This window comes from Otolemur garnettii, unplaced genomic scaffold, assembly GCF_000181295.1.
Source record: "Otolemur garnettii isolate 467f Iridium unplaced genomic scaffold, OtoGar3 scaffold00117, whole genome shotgun sequence".
Classification (NCBI taxonomy): Eukaryota; Metazoa; Chordata; class Mammalia; order Primates; family Galagidae; genus Otolemur; species Otolemur garnettii.
Window position 1 is genome coordinate 86,680 of NW_003852512.1, and position 16,834 is coordinate 103,513.

Sequence of the window (16,834 nt, forward strand, 5' to 3'; positions counted from 1 at the left end):
GGATTCGAACCTGCCACCTTAGGTGTATGTGGCTGGCGCCTTAGCCGCTTGAGCCACAGGTGCCGAGCCGCATGGCCAAGTTTTTAAATGTATTCTGAATTCTGGATTGCAAATATTTTCTCCAATTCTGTGGATTTTGTTCTCAGTTTCTTTTCTGTTCTTTTATTTCCCTCAGTTGCCCAGGCTAGAGTATATCATAGTAGCTCACTGTATCCTCAAACTTCTGGGCTTAAATGTTCTTCCTATCATAGCCTCCTGAGCAGCTGGGACCACAGGCACATACCACCACCCCAGATAATTTTTTAATTAAAATTTTTTTGGGGGTAGAGACAGAGGCTCATTATGTTGCCCAGGCTAGTCTCAAAGTCCCAGGATTAAGCAATCCTCCCACCTCAGCCTCCCAAAATGCTGGAATAGCAGGCATGAGTCACCATGCCCACCCCCCGGTTTTTTGATTACATTCTTTAAGTCACAAAACCTAAAGTTGTTTTTTTTTTTTTTTGAGATAGAGTCTCACTATGTCACCTCAGTAGAGTACTGTGGTGTCATAGCTCACAGCAACCTCAAACTCTTGGGCTGAAGTAGTTCTCTTGCCTCAGCCTCCCAAGTAGCTAGGACTACAGGTTCCTGCCACAATGCCTGGCTATTTTTTGGTTGTAGTTGTCATTGTTGTTTAGCAGGCCTGGGCTGTATTTGAACTTGCCAGCTCCAGTGTATGTGACTGGTGCCCTAGCCACTGAGCTACTGGCACCGAGCCATAAAACCTAAAGTTTGATGAAGTCTAATTTATCTATCTTTTCTATCTTTGGGTGTCATATTTAAGAAACAATGGCTTAACCCAAGGACACTAAAATTTATTCCTGTATTTTCTTATAAATGTTTCAGTCTTTGATCCATTTCAAGTTATTTTTTGTATATGGCATGAATTAGGGGTCTGACTTCATTCTTTTGTATTTGGTTATCCAGTTTGTCTTGACATCACTTGTTGACAAAAGTATTCTTCCCCTATTGAACTGTCTTGACTTCCTTGCTGAAAGTCAAGTGGCCATAAATCCATGGGTTTATTTATAGACTCTCAATCCTATTCTATAGGTGTACCCCTATATATAGTCTTTATGCCACTACCACTCAGTTTTGTTTATTATAGTTTTGCATCAAAATTTTAAATTAGGAAGTGTTAATCCTCCAACTTTTGTGCTTTTCCAAAATTGTTTTGGCCATTCTGGATCTTTGCATTTGCATATTCATTTTATGAAGATCTTTTCAATTTTCTTCAAAAAGCCAGCTCTGGTTTTGATAGGGATTGCATGGATCTGTAGATCAATTTGGGGAATATTGTCATCTTAATAATATTGTCTTCTAATTCATGAACACATGATATCTTTCTGTTTACTTGGATTTCTTTCAATCATGTTTTAGTTTTTATGATTTCAAATCTTCTTACATTTATCGAGATCTGTTTTATGGCCTAACATGTGTTCTACCATGGAGAATATTCCACATAAACTTGAGAAGATTATGTATTTTTCTCTTATTGGTTGGAGTATTCTGTAGATGTCTATTAGGAAAAGTAGGTTTTAGTATTGTTAAAATCTTTCATTTTTTTGTTTTGTTCCCTTGTTGTTTGTCTGTCTAGTAGTTCTATCCCTTATTGAAAGTGAGATATTGTAGTCTCCCAACTATTATTATTGAATTGTCTATTTCTTCCTTTAATTCTGTTGCTTTTTGCTTCATATATTTTGGGGGCTCTGTGGTTAGGTACATATATGTTCATAATTGTTATTTATTCTTGGTGGATTGACCCTTATATGGGCACAGAATGTCCTTTTTGTCCACAGAATTCTGTCCTCTTTGTCTCTCATAACACTTTTTGTCTTAAAGTTTATTTTGTTTGATAGAAGTGTAGGCATTCTAGGTTTCTTTTGGTTACTGTTTGATATACACATAGACTTTTTTTTTTAAACTTCAGATTAACATGAGGGTACAAATGATTAGGTTACATTGTTTGTGTTTGATAGGTAAAGTTGTAGTTGTGCCCTTCACCCAGGAAGTGTGCTGTATAACCCTTATATTGTGCCCATTAGATGAGAGTACACCAATCCCCCTCTCTCCTCCCTTCTCTTCCCCCAAGTTGAATTTAATTGTGTTTTTCTCTGACAGTACACATTTATTACTTTTACTTTCATTTTCATCTTTGAATCAAAATTATGCTTCTTATAGACATAATATATTTAGATCCTGTTTTTCTGTTCACTTTTCTAGTCTCTGCTTTTTAATTAGAATATTTTATCCATTTACATTTAAGATAATTATCGATATGGTTGGATTTATATCTGTCAGTTTGCTATTTTATTTCTATATATCTTATGTTCCTCTGTTCCTCTATTACTACTTTTTTTGTATTATATACTTTCTAATATACCATTTTTATTTCCTTGTCATTTCTTATACTGTTTTTGAGCTATTTTCCTAGTGGTTGCCTTGTGGATTACACATTAATGTCTTAATTTATAACCATTTGGTTCAGATTAATACCAATTAATTTCAATAGTTTGCTCCTTTATACCTTTTTCTTTCTTTTTTTTTTTGAGACAGAGTCTTACTATGTCATACTTGGTAGAGTGCTGTGGTGTCACAACTCACAGCAACCTCAAACCCTTGGTCTTAAGTGATTCTCTTGCCTCAGCCTTCCAAGTAGCTGGGGCTACAGGCACCCGCCACAGTGCCTGGCTATTTTTTGTTACAGTTGTCATTGTTGTTTAGCTGGTCTTGGTCAGGTTCAAACACGCCAGCCTTGGTGTGTGTGGTTGGCTCTGTAACCACTGTGCTATGGGCGCTGAGCCACTTTATATATTTTTTTATTTATTTATTTTTTTGCATTTTTTGGTCGGGGCTGTGTTTGAACCCACCACCTCTGGTATATGGGGCTGGCACCCTACTCCTTTGAGCCACAGGTGCTGCCCTATAATTTTTTTTTAAGAGACAAAGTCTTGCTCTGTTGCTCAGAGCAGTCGAGCTGGCATAGCTTATTGCAGTTTCAAACTTCTGGGTTCAAGTGATTCCCTTGCCTCAGCATCCCAAGTAGTTGGAACTACAGGAGTATGCTACTGCATCTGGTCAATTGAACTTTGCTTTTATATAGCACCTTTTCCTCCCCCTCTTTTCTGGTATTGTGTCATACAAATTACATCTTTATACTCAGTATGCTCATCAATACAGACTTATAATTATTGCATTGTGCAATTGTCCTTTAAATTAGATAAGCAAAAAAGAAGTTCCAATCAAATAATGCTTACTAATCATGGGACCTGGGGAAAGTTCTTTAACTTTTATAAGCTTAGGTTTCCTCATGTACAGTATAGGAATAATGGCATTATTTACCTCGCATGGTTGCTATAAGGATTGAGTGAGATAATGTATGTATTTGGAACATACATTATGTTTTGTAACAGTGCCTCACACAGAATAAATGTTCAATAAATGGTAGATGCTACTGTTTTCTTCTACCATCATGTCTTTGTTCTTACTGTTCTGTTTGTAATCACTTATTTCCAATTTCCATATTCTTTAAGTCCTAGTACAAATACCACCACTTCCATGCTCTGGATCTGTATAGTGTCTATTACCATTATTATAACACTTACCACAGTCATCCTTAGATTTTAGCTATTTGTGATATGTCTTATTTCTCATTCTGTATTTTAAAACTCATGAGGGTGAGTACTATGTCTTATTCATCTCTGCATCTTTCACAGTGTGCAACTCTATGCATTATACATGAAGTAAGTGCTTAGTGTTTACTATGTGATTAAATCATGTGAATAATTTAAAAATGCAAAATAGGTTCTGTTTCTTGGTTCTGTTAGTGAAATTTAATGCAATTTTAAAGCAATATGCTAGCATGATACAAAAGTACCTACATAGTCTTTACCTTAGATGGGACAGAGAATCATAAGGCACTGAGATTCTTGTTTCTCAAAATGTGGTAGGTTGAAAGAGAGTTTCAGGGTTTCACAGAATATAAATGGACTTGGATTTAGATTGAACAGCAATTAGAATAAAAACATATATGTTCCCTAAAGTATTTTAAAGACAATAAAGTTATTAAACAATATACTTTTCCTCTACATAACCCCAAAAGTGGTAGGTAGGGAAGGAAGGGAAGAAGCAGCATAATTTGATGGGCATGTACCCACACTTAAAAATCGAAAGAAAGTTTGAATTTTAGCTCTTAGTATTAGATGAGTCACTTTGGCTAAGTCCTATTACTTTTCTGATTGTCCATTCCTTGTCTGTAACACCTATGTCACACAATCATTTAGAGAAGTAAATGAACTAATGGATTGTGAAATTATTTGGTGAGCTATAAATCATTTTTTGGTTACTCTTTTCTTCTGGGTTCTTACTGCTCTGCTTTCATCATTCAGCTACAGCATTTCCTATGTTGTAGTGTAATTTATTTGTTTAGGTCTGTATCCCATGAGATTGAGCTTTTTCAGGGCAAAGATTTTTGTTTTATTTATCTTTGAACACCAGGGCCTGACACATGGGTACTCAATAAAAGTTTGATGAATGTGTGAATAAATGTTTCAGGTAGGAGATGGACTCAGTTGACCTCTTGAGTTTTCTTCCAGCTTTGCTGTTTAAGATTCCATGAAAAGGTCTAGAAATAATTAGAGATTAACGTAGGAGGAAATATTTTGAATGTAAAAACATAAAGTTGAAGGACAGTTACAGATTTGTTAAACACATATTAACATTCTAGAGTGTACTTTGAAAAGGGAAATTGTTGAGACGGGTTAATTGAGTTTATGTATAAGAAGGGAGGTTATGATTTGTCAAGTGAGAAGTAATTTTTCTGGCCAAGGAATGATAACAGCTGAAATGACTCTCTCAAAAGCTAGGAAATTTGGCAGAGGAATATTGTGGCTAAACAAATTCATTAGAGCAGAAAAGTATTAAAAACATTTTGAGAAGTGTGGTTAAATCATGGAAAACCAGGTGCCCTTATTAAGATGCCAGAAACTGAGACATAAGGTGGAGGTTTTGTTGTATTTGTTGTTGTTTGAAAGTACTTGAGGCTGTATCTTTAGCAAGAGCAAAGTATGATTCTTCAAAGGCAGAAAAGATGTACCTATTGGAAAAGATGTTAATAGAAGAAATCATAAACACAAAGGGAAAAGGTGAAGTAGGAATAGCAACATGAAAGAACCAGTGATGGAAGGTAACTGAGAAAAGACCAAGTCACTTATGAGAGATGAGAACACATCCGAAAGAATGATCCTAAACAGGAAATTAAGCAGAGATGGCAAATATGAAGGCAGCATTAGAATCCTAGACTTGGAGTGGGCCTTGAGAGAACTTAGAACTAAAGAGATAAGCGGAGTTTCCCTGAACAGTGTACCTCAAAGCCTAACCTGGTAGATGGTGGAAGGGCTGTTAACACATTCTCTTTCTCTAGTCTCTGACATAATGTCCAGGAGAAAAGAAGAGATCTGTTAGGTGGGGTGGGTTTAGGAATAATTTTCTCGCCATGGAGGCTTTTTATAGCATATTGGAATGGGAAAACTTGCTTTTTTTTTTTTTTTTTTTTTGGTTGAGATAGAGTCTCAAGCTGTCACCCTGGGTAGAGTGCCGTGGCACCATAGCTCACAATAACCTCCAACTCTTGGGTTCAAGTGATCCTCTTGCCTCAGATTTTCTATTTTTAGTAGAGATGGGGGACGGTCTCACTTTTGCTCAGGCTGGTCTTGAACTTGTAAGCCCAAGTAATCCACCTGCCTCGGCCTCCCAGAGTACTAGGATTACAGGCATGAGCCACCATGCCTGGCTGGAAAGCTAGCTGTTGAAAAATCAGACATACCTGAATTGGAATCCCAGCTCTGCCTCTTAGCAGTTGTTTGACCTTGAGCAAAGTGCTTGATATCCCTAAAAGGCATTAATAAAGAACTCTGTCTCTTTCCATAACTCCTATTTTTCAGATATCTATGTTGCTCATCTACTTTTCCTGTATGTATTTTTTGCCTGTTTTTCATTCCTTTTTTAAAATGCTGCTATCTAAGACATTATATCAGCTCTATCCTCCAACCCTTTTATTGAGGCTTTAATTCCTCTTGCCACATTTTGAATTCCCACGAGTCCTTTTATTTTCTCAATAGTCCTTAAAAGTTCTTCTTGTTTTATGCTTGTAATATCTCCTCTAATTTCTCTGAGGATGTCAATGATAGATTTTCTTTTTTAAAAATTTTCTTCTGAGCTTCAGGGATCTTCTCCAAGAGAACAGACCTCCAGTCTTCTGCTGGGGTTGGGGAAGGGAAATTATTTGGTTTTGCAGAGTAAGGGAGGAAATCTGCACGTCTTAGGGTGATTTAAAAACAATCCTTCTGGTTTTAGCTATTCTTTAATGCCTACTTACAAAGGTACCTGGCACTAGAAATTCCAGAGCCTTCTTGGAGTTCTGTGGTACAAACTGGCCTCTTAGCTTTTCCTGCTGATGACTCAGGATGCAGGTTTCTCAGTTTTTACTAACTTGGCTACTGTTTGTCCAGCTTCTATCTAGTTTGCAAAATTTGTTGCTAATGCCTTCTGTCCTCTATCCCCAACGGTGTGTATTTATGCCATTTTAAAATGCCTTTATTATAATTTTATCAGGGTTTTGATGAGGGAGCAGAGCTGAATGTGTGAGTTAAATCTGTCATCTTTCACCAAAAGTCTTTGAATTCTTCATGTCTTTTATGTCCATCTCTTCACGTTTTAACTATCACCACGTTATACAGATTCTTACCACTTTACAGCTGGGCTACTTTCTTACATTATCTCCTCCTTTAGGTCTGTTCCCTGCAGTGTTACATATTTGTCTTCATGAAAAATGGCACTGTGTGTCACTTTTTGATTGCAAAAACTATTCAGCTGTATATTTCCTGATGCGGACAGAAGAAAGTTTACATTCCTCATCTTAACATTCAAAGACTTCCACAATCTACCCTCTGTCTGCTTTTCAATCTCACCTTTTAGGCATTCCAAAATACTTACACCCATACCCACCTGTAGCTTTGGTCAAACTGTTCTGAACAAGTAGGGACACAATAGCTGGGTTTGCCTGGTGATGTGTCTGGTAGACGTAGCCATTAACTAGTTGATTTGGAGTGACCTAATTATTGTTTTCATTTTTTTTGAGAGAGAGTCTCACTCTGTCACTCTAGGTAGAATGCCATGGGATCATAGCTCACAGCAACCTCAAACTCTTGGCTTGAGTGATCCTCTTGCCTCAGCCTCCCAAGTAACTGGGACTACCGGCGCCCGCCACAAAGACTGGCTATTTTTTTTCCTATTTTTAGTAGAGACAGGGTCTAACTCTTTCTCAGGCTGGCCTCAAACTCCTGCATTCAAGTGATCCATCTGCCTCAGCCTCCCAGAGTGCTAGAATTATAAGCATGAGCCACCGTGCTGGGCCAGGAGCAACCAAATTAAAAATCTTTGTTTTAAGTGAATACCTGTCTGACTTGAGCCATCTGATAGCCCATTTCGACCTATGGTTTGAAAATCTGTTTTTCATCTTTTTTGATGTGTTCACTATCCTGCATATTGAGTTTTTTCATGTATATTACTTCACAACTTATTTTCTGCTAGACTCTGAAGGTGCAAAGATGAGTAGGATGTGGAAATTATATTCTATAATAAACTGCTATCTTATTATATGGTATGTAGCTTAAGCACTAGCTCAGTGGCTTGGGTTTACACATTATAATTTAATATTCTTCTAGGGTCTGACCCTGTAGTGTATTATATCTTTCTTGCCAAAATAATGTTCTGACATTCATATCAAGTTGTTTATAATGTTTTCTAATTTTCCAGAAAGCATATTGTCTTCTAATGCCTTTTTTTCCTCCCTCAGAATTGTCTTCGCTGACCTCTTCCTCATGAATCTAATTCTTTGGGTGGAAGGATCATCAGCTGCCATCTCCTTTGGCTCCCTCATAGGTATCCTTGGCATGTGGTTTGGAATTTCAGTACCACTAACGTTTTTGGGTTCATACTTTGGAAGCAAGAGAAAGGTAAACTTTTAAAATGCTGCTGTTGACCGTTGTATGAGGCCTGAAATAATCTCATGTGTTTATACTATCCATGGAATACAAAAAGTGACACCGGAGAAAACAATAGAGGATAATCATTTTGGAATAAAATATATTGAAAATATTAAGTAAAAGACATTGGTACTTCCAAAACCTCTCTATAATGTATTTCCTACATTATAGATTGTTTATCTCTGATGGACGAAAGTTAAGAACATATCGTAGATAGGCTGATGTTAGCTGACTCAGAAAAATAATAGGATTATACAGTGGGGGAAAAAAAGCCAAGATATAGTCCAAGAAATAGGGCTACCCAGTTGAAAGATTTTAAGTTAGCCTGTTCCATGTGTAGGGGAAAGGTGCAGGATACCAAAAACTCTAAATGAGGCCACACCGAAAAGGATTGTATAAGGATATAGCAAGAGATTTAGAACAGAAGTTAGGAAATGACAGCATGGAAGGTGAAATTTCACAGAAAGGAGAAAAAAGGACATTTTCTGAATTCTCTAAGAGAGAACATTTTGACATTTTAGATTATTTCATATTGGAATAGTTGCTAGTAAATCTTGTCCAATCTCTCCCTTGGAATTTGTGAAAAAGAATAAACATTGTTACTGGTTGTCCAGCTGTGTGTCATTTGGTATGGTGGCCACTGGGGCCACATGGGGCTGTTGAGTACCTCAACTATGGCTGGTCTGAATTGAGATGGGTTGCAAGAGGGAAATACAAACCAAATTTTGAACATGAAGAACAGCAACAAAAATAATGTAAAATGTCTGCTAGATAATATTTATATTGATCATGAGTTTGAAGTATAAGGTTTGGACATGTTAGGTCAAATAAATATATTAAAATTAATTTTACCTGTTTCTTTTACTTTTAAGTGTGTCTACTAAAAAAATGTAAAACTACATATGTAGCTGATACTATATTTCTTTTGCACTGTGCTGGTTTAACCCCTGCCCATATGACTGCTCTCATAAATATTCCATGCCCATTCAGATTCAAGATTCTGTGTTATAATTATGTCTGTATAGATTTTCTTCAATTTCATTTTATTCTGATTCTCACTTCGTTTATTTTCAAACAGTTTAATTGTCCAGTTCACACACACCAGATCCCCCGGCACATTCCTCCACAGAGCTTCTTTACTAATCCAATTGTTGGGATCATAATCGGAGGCATTTTACCATTCGGCTGCATTTTTATTCAACTGTTTTTCATTCTAAACAGTATTTGGTAAGTATTGTATCTTAATGATCTCAAACATTTTCACTTTTAGTAAATTAACTTTACTATATTTTAAGGAGGTTAAATTCTGGTATGATGATACTTCATTTACTCCACTTTATCCAGGAAATACAATCTAACCTGGGGGATTTCCAGGGAACTGACACTTAATTCACAACCTTTAAATCACAACCTTTTGGTGGAAATCTCTATAAAGATTTTATTTTTAAAAATTAAAAATCTCTTCTTAAGCCTTTCTGGATGACTTAGAGAAATTGGTTTCAAACTGAGCCTTTTTGGCAGTGGGTAGGAGGGTAGAGGTTCCTTGGAGGGAGGTATGTAAAGATGGGAAATAAGCAGCTCTGATTTTTGTCTGTTTTCTATACTGGCTTTCCATGAGAGGTTTTATTTAGAGTTCCTCTGCTAAAAACAATTTGAAGACCCCTAACTTTGGATCTTTGTGTGTTTCTGTTTTATTCCCTTCTGTTAACTGTTAGTTCCAGTGTCAGGAAGCCTACTCCTTAGACCTTCTTTTTATTTACTGTTTCTAATCTGTTGTGGTTTAAGAATTCTAATAACAAGATAGTTAGAAGTGCATGTAAGTCAGCAGGGCTCGGTGGCTCACGCCTGTAATTCCAGCACTCTGGGAAGCCAAGGCACGTGGATTGCCTGAGCTCAGGAGTTCAAGACCAGCCTGAGCAAGAGCAAGACCTCCATCTCTAAAAATAGCTGGGTGTTGTGGCAGTGCCTGTAGTCCCAGCTACCTGGGAGGCTGAGGCAAGAGAATCACTTGAGCCCAAGAGTTTGGAGTTGCTATGAGCTATGGTACTAGAGCACTCTGCTAAGGGTGACAAAAGTGAGACTCTGTCTCAAAAAAAATGCAGCAGCTTTAGTGCCCCCTAGCTTCTGTGTCCATTTTTTCTTCCTATTTATTTATTTATTTTTCAGAGAAGTTCTGAAATTTTCTTTAGAGAGGATGGGATAAAGTCTCATTCTGTTGCCCTGGGTAGAGTACCATGGTATCATAGCTCACGGCAACCTCAAACAAACTCTTGGGCTCCAGTGATCCTCTTGTCTCAGCCGCCTGAGTAGCTGGCAAGACTAGGTGCCTGACCTAGTACCTGGCTAATTTTTCTATTTTTCCTATTTTTAGTAGGGACAAGGTCTTGCTCTTTTATCTGGGGGGGGGGGGACAAAGTCTCATTTTGTTGCCTTCAGTAGAGTTCCCTGGCATTAAAGCTCACAGAAACCCCAAACTCTTGGGCTTGAGTGATCCTCTTAAGTAAAGCTTACAGAAACCCCAAACTCTTGGGCTTGAGTGATCCTCTTAAGTAACTGGGACTACAGGTGCCTGACACATGCCCAGCAATTTTTAGAGAAGGGGTCTCTTCTCAGGCTGGTCTCGAACTCCTGAGCTCAGACAGTCCACCCACCTCGGTCACCCAGAGTGCTAGGATTACAGGTGTGAGCATCTGAGCCTGGCCCTTATTTGTTTGTTTGTTTACTTATTTATTTATAAGACAATCTTGCTCAAGCTAGAGTGCAATGGCACCATCATAGCTAACTGCAACCTCAAACTTTTGGGCTCAATCCATTTTTTTCACCTCAGTTACCCAAGTTGCTGGGACTACAGTCATATGCCAAAATGTCTGGCTCATTTAAAAAAATATATATTTTTTTGAGACAGAGTCTCACTATGTTGCTGTCGGTAGAGAGCCATGGCGTCACAGCTCACAGCAACCTCAAACTCTTGGGCTTAAGCAATTCTCTTGCCTCAGCCTCCCAAGTAGCTGGGACTACAGGCACCTGCCACAACGCCTGGCTATTTTTTGTTGTAGTTGTCATTGTTGTGTAGCAGACTGGGGCCAGGTTTGAACCCTTCTGCCTCGGTGTATGTGCCTGGCACCCTAACCACTGAGCATGGGTGTTGAGCCTTAATAAATGTTTTGTAGAGATGGGGGTCTATGTTATGCAAGCTGGTCTGAAGTCCTGGCATCAAATGATCCCTCTGCCTCAGCCTCTAAATGTTCTGGGGTTATAAGGATAAACCAATGCACTGATCTTTTCCTAATTCTTGACTGCATTCTGGTTTCAGGAACTGGCCAATTGGAGTGTTACTATGGAGGGACTTTTGGAGATGGGCAAAAATAAATAAAAGAAAGAAAATGTAATAGCCAATTATGTCTTTTTATAACACTTGTCTGAAAGCCATCTTTCAGACAAAACTTTCAAGTTCTCAAAAATTAGGCTTAATCATGTACATTAATTACTCACTGTTTAAACAACATTGTGACAAATTTGTTTGGAAAAAAGCCATAAAATCTGTTACCTTGTCAGCAACTAAATATTTAACATGCTGCAAAATAGATTATAGTAATCATTTTTCCAGATGTTTTTGATGGGAAAGTAATTTTAAAGCAAAAACTAAAAGGTTTCTTAGATGAATTAATTTTCATTTTGCTGAAAAGCAATGTGCTTATAGTATACAGCTTTGTATATATTTATTATCTATAGAGGTGATTTTCTCCAACACCTATCCCTCATTATCACACCTAAGTATATATTTTACATGAGATTTTAAAATGGGGTATTGATTTGTTCATCCGTTTTTTTTAATCTCCAGAGGCTTTTTAAAAAATGGACATTGATCATCCTTATAATAATTAAGGGAATTACTTCATTCCTTCAAAGTTTGACCAAATGTAATCTACACACAGATTTTTAATTTTATTTATTTATTTATTTTGAGACAGAGTCTTGTTTTGTCACCATTGGTAGAGTGCTGTGGCATCATAGCTTACAGCAACCTCAAACTCCTGGGTTCAACCGATCCTCTTGCCTTAGTCTCCAGAGTAGCTGGGACTACAGATGCCGGCCATAATGCCTGGCTATTTTTAGAGATGGAGTCTTGCTCTTGTTCAGTCTGGTCTTGAACTCCTGAGCGCAAGAGATCTGCCTGCTTTGGCCTCCCAGAGGGCTAGGATTACAGGCGTGAACTACCTTGCCTGGCCTTTACAGACATACTTGGAGAGGCTGCATGCCAACAGATCTTTTGAGGCAAAGTAGTGTTTGATTCTGTGGTTTTCTGCTTTATGATATAGTTGCTGGTTCTTATACCATTTATAACCTTCCATTTGTCAAGAGAAGTCATGTTTTAATATTTGTATAGAGAAAATTAAGGCTGTTGATAGTTTTCAAGTGAGCCCCACGGGCAAGTAGCCGGCCTGGTTTTGACTGCAGAAGGTATGGCCATGCCCTGAAACTGCATAGCTAAGGGAATGTTAAGTTGATACAAGATGGATCAATGAATGTTTGGAATAAAGAGTTAAAAGTTTAGGAAAAAAAATTTTGGAGATGTGTGTGACAGTCTATTGTATACATTTCATTGATCTTTCAGCGTATACTGTGAAGTTCAAGTGTATTTGAAACCTCTTCTTTTCATTTCCAGGTCTCATCAATTTTTTTACATGTTTGGCTTTCTTTTCTTAGTCTTTATCATTCTCCTGATTACTTGTTCAGAAGCTACAATTTTGCTGTGCTATTTTCATCTATGCGCTGAGGTAAAGACATATAAAGCAAATGTATCTTAAGCTTTCTAAACTTGTATTATTGGAACGAGAAGTCTGTTTTTAGAAAGGAATTGAAAGAAATGTTAACTGCATCATTTCTACTACTTGGGATCCGCTGTACATTGTGTTTTCCTAATGACACATTTTGACATTGATGCAGTTAGCAAGTGAAATTTAAACAGAAAGCAATTTCTTTGGGGCTGGTTACTATAATTGCTCCATAATATCCAGTTAACATGAAAAATATAGGGGACTGATTTGATATCTAGATGTATATAAGATCTGGTTGATTAATGTTTTCTTTTCAACAAAGTTTTCTTTGCAGTTTAGGCTTGGATTGTGTTTTGTGAGTTTGAGATGCTGCTTCCTTTCATTTCATTGCCTTTTGCTTACCATGTCATTCTGGATAACTGAGGGGGTAGTGTACATTGCTCTCTTAAATCCCCAGATCATCTTATTTTGGTAGTTAAATATGACTCTCTAAAGGTGACAATAGAGGGCTGAGGGAATGATTCTTACAGACATGCTGTCTTGGAGCATTTTCTTCTTATGCTATATAGATACAGGGCTCAAAAATGTAATCATTTATATATTATTCTTAGTTACTCATTAATGAATCTGCAACCTGAATCATTAGCAGTACAGCATGTACTGGACATTTTAAAACTCTTTAATTATTGTATTTTTTATTTTAATAATTTCAGGGAGTACAAGTTGAATGCTATTATTACTTGTATATATTGTGTGGAGCAATGTCTGGGCTTTTAGTGTACCTGTCACCTAAATGATGTACATTATACTCCGAATATGTTTTTATTTCTTAGAAAATGTTTTAGGCATCCCCAAGGCCACCCACATGTTTGGTGACTTAGTAGAACTCACGGGACTAAGCATATAAGTAGACACATGGCTGGGGTTTATTGCAGAGGAAGGATACAGGATCAACAAGGGGGAAAGACACAGGTGGAGCCTGGAGTAGTCAAGGCACAGGCTTCCTATGTTGTCTCCCTCCCATTGGGGAACACACTGAACGTGCTCCTCTCTCTAACAGTGAAAAATGCAGTAATAAATGTACAATGGTTCTGCCCAGGGAAGCCCATTAGAGACTCAGCATCCAAGGTTTTTATTGGAAGCTAGTCACATAGGCACCCTCTGCCTAGCAACTGCAAAAAGTCTAGACTCCCCAATGGAAAGCAAGTATTCATAAATCATGTTGTTTGTACGATCTAGATATAGCAAACCAGCCTTATCAGCCAGGGAATGATTAAATGGCAAATTCCCAGATGCACGCCAAGGGCCAGCTTTGCAAGCAGCCTCTTCTAAAGATAGGAGCCTCAAACCTGCTATGTTAATTCTTTTCTGTGCTATCTATGCCCTTGGCCCGTGGCCCCAGACTCTTTAGAGTAAAATTATAATCAGTAGGAGTCCATGGTGCAGGGTGAGACCAACCTGCAGTACTGACCTCAGCCATGCATCTGTGCATCCTAAATTTAGCCAGTTAAAGCAAATCTTATTAACCTCAAATCTATCCTATATTTCTATGTTACTCTTTTTTTTTAAAATACCTAGTCTGGGGCATCAGTGGGTACAGCACAAGTCTGGCCAGTATATCGAAGCTGAACTGAATGCCTTCTGGGGCTGAGGTAACATAACAATAGAGTGTACACATTAGAAGTCCAGTCCCAGAGGGCACATGTGTTATCCCTGGAAACAAGGAGTTTACAATTGTTAGGATACCCCAAGCAGGACATATATATTTTATTCAACTTCTGATAAAACTTCCCTTTTACTTTTTTAAATCCACAATCATATGGCGTTTATATTGTGTTCTTTGTTATTACAATAATTGCTGACCCATTTATAGTTGGAATTTCATCTGAAAAGTTATTTTTTCTACTTCTTTTTGCAGGATTATCATTGGTGGTGGAGAGCCTTTTTTACTAGCAGCTTTACAACTGCTTATCTTTTTATATATTCCATCCATTACTTCTTTACCAAACTTCAAATCACAGGCATTGCGAGCACCATTTTGTACTTTGGGTACACGATGATTATGGTGTTGATTTTTTTTCTTTTCACAGGTAACTGGGGATCACTTAGTATATTTCAGACTCTCTAAAGAGTCTTGGAGATAGCCATAATGTAATAAGCATCAATTAACAGTTAGTGGAATGACTAGAGAACAAAGTAATCATGTTCATTTATATGCTTTGGGGATAAAAGATTGCAAAGCCTGGAGAACTGGAGGGACCCTATGTACTTAGCTAAAATGCTGTCCCTCGTGGATGATTTTAAATAGGGATATGTTCCAAAGCACAGAAAGGGTTATGTTACAATCACCTTTGAATGGCCTCCAAGCATAAAAATTAACTGACTTGAATAAGTTTTAAATTAAGTTTTAAATGTGTGGTTGTATGAGCAATTATATGTGAAGGACAAGATGTATACTTGTCAGAATTACTCATTGGGGTTGTTTTGGATGCAAAGATGATGGGAACTTTTGTCTAGATTAATGCCTGAAACAGGTGAAAAAATGGAATGTTTTATAAAATGCTTCAGTTAGAGAAATAATAAAGTCAAGGAGCTTGGAGACCTTCTGAATATAAGTAAAATAGCATTTCTGCCTGCCTTACGTCAAGTTCTGGTTTTAACTCAAATTATACTACTTGGTTAGGTCAGATTGGAAAACTTCCAGTATTTTCTCAGATTTTACTTTTTTTTGCCATGTACAGTGTATAATGTATACCCATGTTTTTGGCCCAAACTTTCAGGCAAAGATTATTTTGTTTAATTTTTTAATTAATTAATTAATTAATTTGTTTGCTTGCTTGTTTATTGAGACAGAGTCTCACTCTGTCACCCTGGGTAGAGTGCCATGGCATCATAGCTCACAGCAACCTCTAACTCTTGGGCTCAAGGGATCTTCCTGCCTTAGCTTCCTCAGTAGCTGGGACTATAGGCACCACTATAATCCCAGGTTAGATTATCTATGTTTAGTAGAGATGGGATCTCCTTTTGCTCAGGCTGGTCTCAAACTTCTGAGCTAGCAATCCACCTCCCTTGACCACCCAGAGTGCTGGGATTATACGTTTGCACCATTGTGCTTGGCCTGTTTAATTTTTTTTTTTTTTGAGACAGAATCTCACTGTGTCACCCTTGGTAGAGTACTGTGGCATCACAGCTCACAGCAACCTCAAACTCTTGGGCTTAAGCTTTTCTCTTGCCTCAGCCTCCCAAGTAGCTGGGACTACAGGTGCCTGCCACAAACAGTTGGCTATTGTTTTGTTGTAGTTGTCATTGTTGTTTGGCAGGCCTAGAATGGGTTCGAACCTGCCAGCTCTGGTGTACGTGGCTGGTGCCCTAGCCGCTGAGCTACAGGCCCTGAGCCAGCCTGTTTAATTTTTTAATTCAAATTTTTATGTGTTTATATTTAGGGTTTTTTGTATTCTAAAGGAATTTTAGCATTTATTTTTAACATTATAAGACAAGAAAGTTACACTTTTAATGCATAAACATAAATAAAATAATTAAAAACATTTATGTAGATACAGAATAGTATTGGCCATGGATAATGTGCATCCTCACTTTTTCCTCGAAAGTTTGAGCAAAAACATGAGCTTTATACATGGCCAAATGCAGTAACTCTCATGTTCAGCAAAGGTATGAAAATTAGCAATGGAAATTTGTTAGGAATCAAGGCCTTGAGACAAATGTAAACAGAGAAAACAGGCATCTTGGCAGTGGCTCCTTTTACCTATATCAAACACAAAATATGTATTACCTCTTATGTACTGCTGGCCTCCATTCCTCAGTGAAGAGGGGACATGAAGGCTTACTCTCATTTCTCAGCCACCAGAAGTTCTATTTACAACTGGAGACCTGAGAGCTTCTCACCATTCTGGCCTAAGCAGCTTTTTCTTGTTTGTTTTCTTAACTTTTTATTGAAACACGCATATAGAAAGG

At 37.6% G+C, this 16,834-nt stretch overlaps 1 protein-coding gene across 1 annotated transcript in view; it reads left to right on the plus strand.

The window, feature by feature from the left end:
• Positions 1 to 16,322, plus strand: part of LOC100945497 (transmembrane 9 superfamily member 2-like) — an 85,199-nt gene extending 68,877 nt beyond the window's left edge. Inside the window, 6 exon segments of the mRNA XM_012809920.1 lie at positions 7,895 to 8,054; positions 8,409 to 8,411; positions 9,163 to 9,311; positions 12,751 to 12,862; positions 14,781 to 14,952; positions 16,306 to 16,322. Coding sequence (XP_012665374.1) covers positions 7,895 to 8,054; positions 8,409 to 8,411; positions 9,163 to 9,311; positions 12,751 to 12,862; positions 14,781 to 14,952; positions 16,306 to 16,322 — 613 coding nt within the window.
• The last annotated feature ends 512 nt before the right edge of the window (positions 16,323 to 16,834 follow it).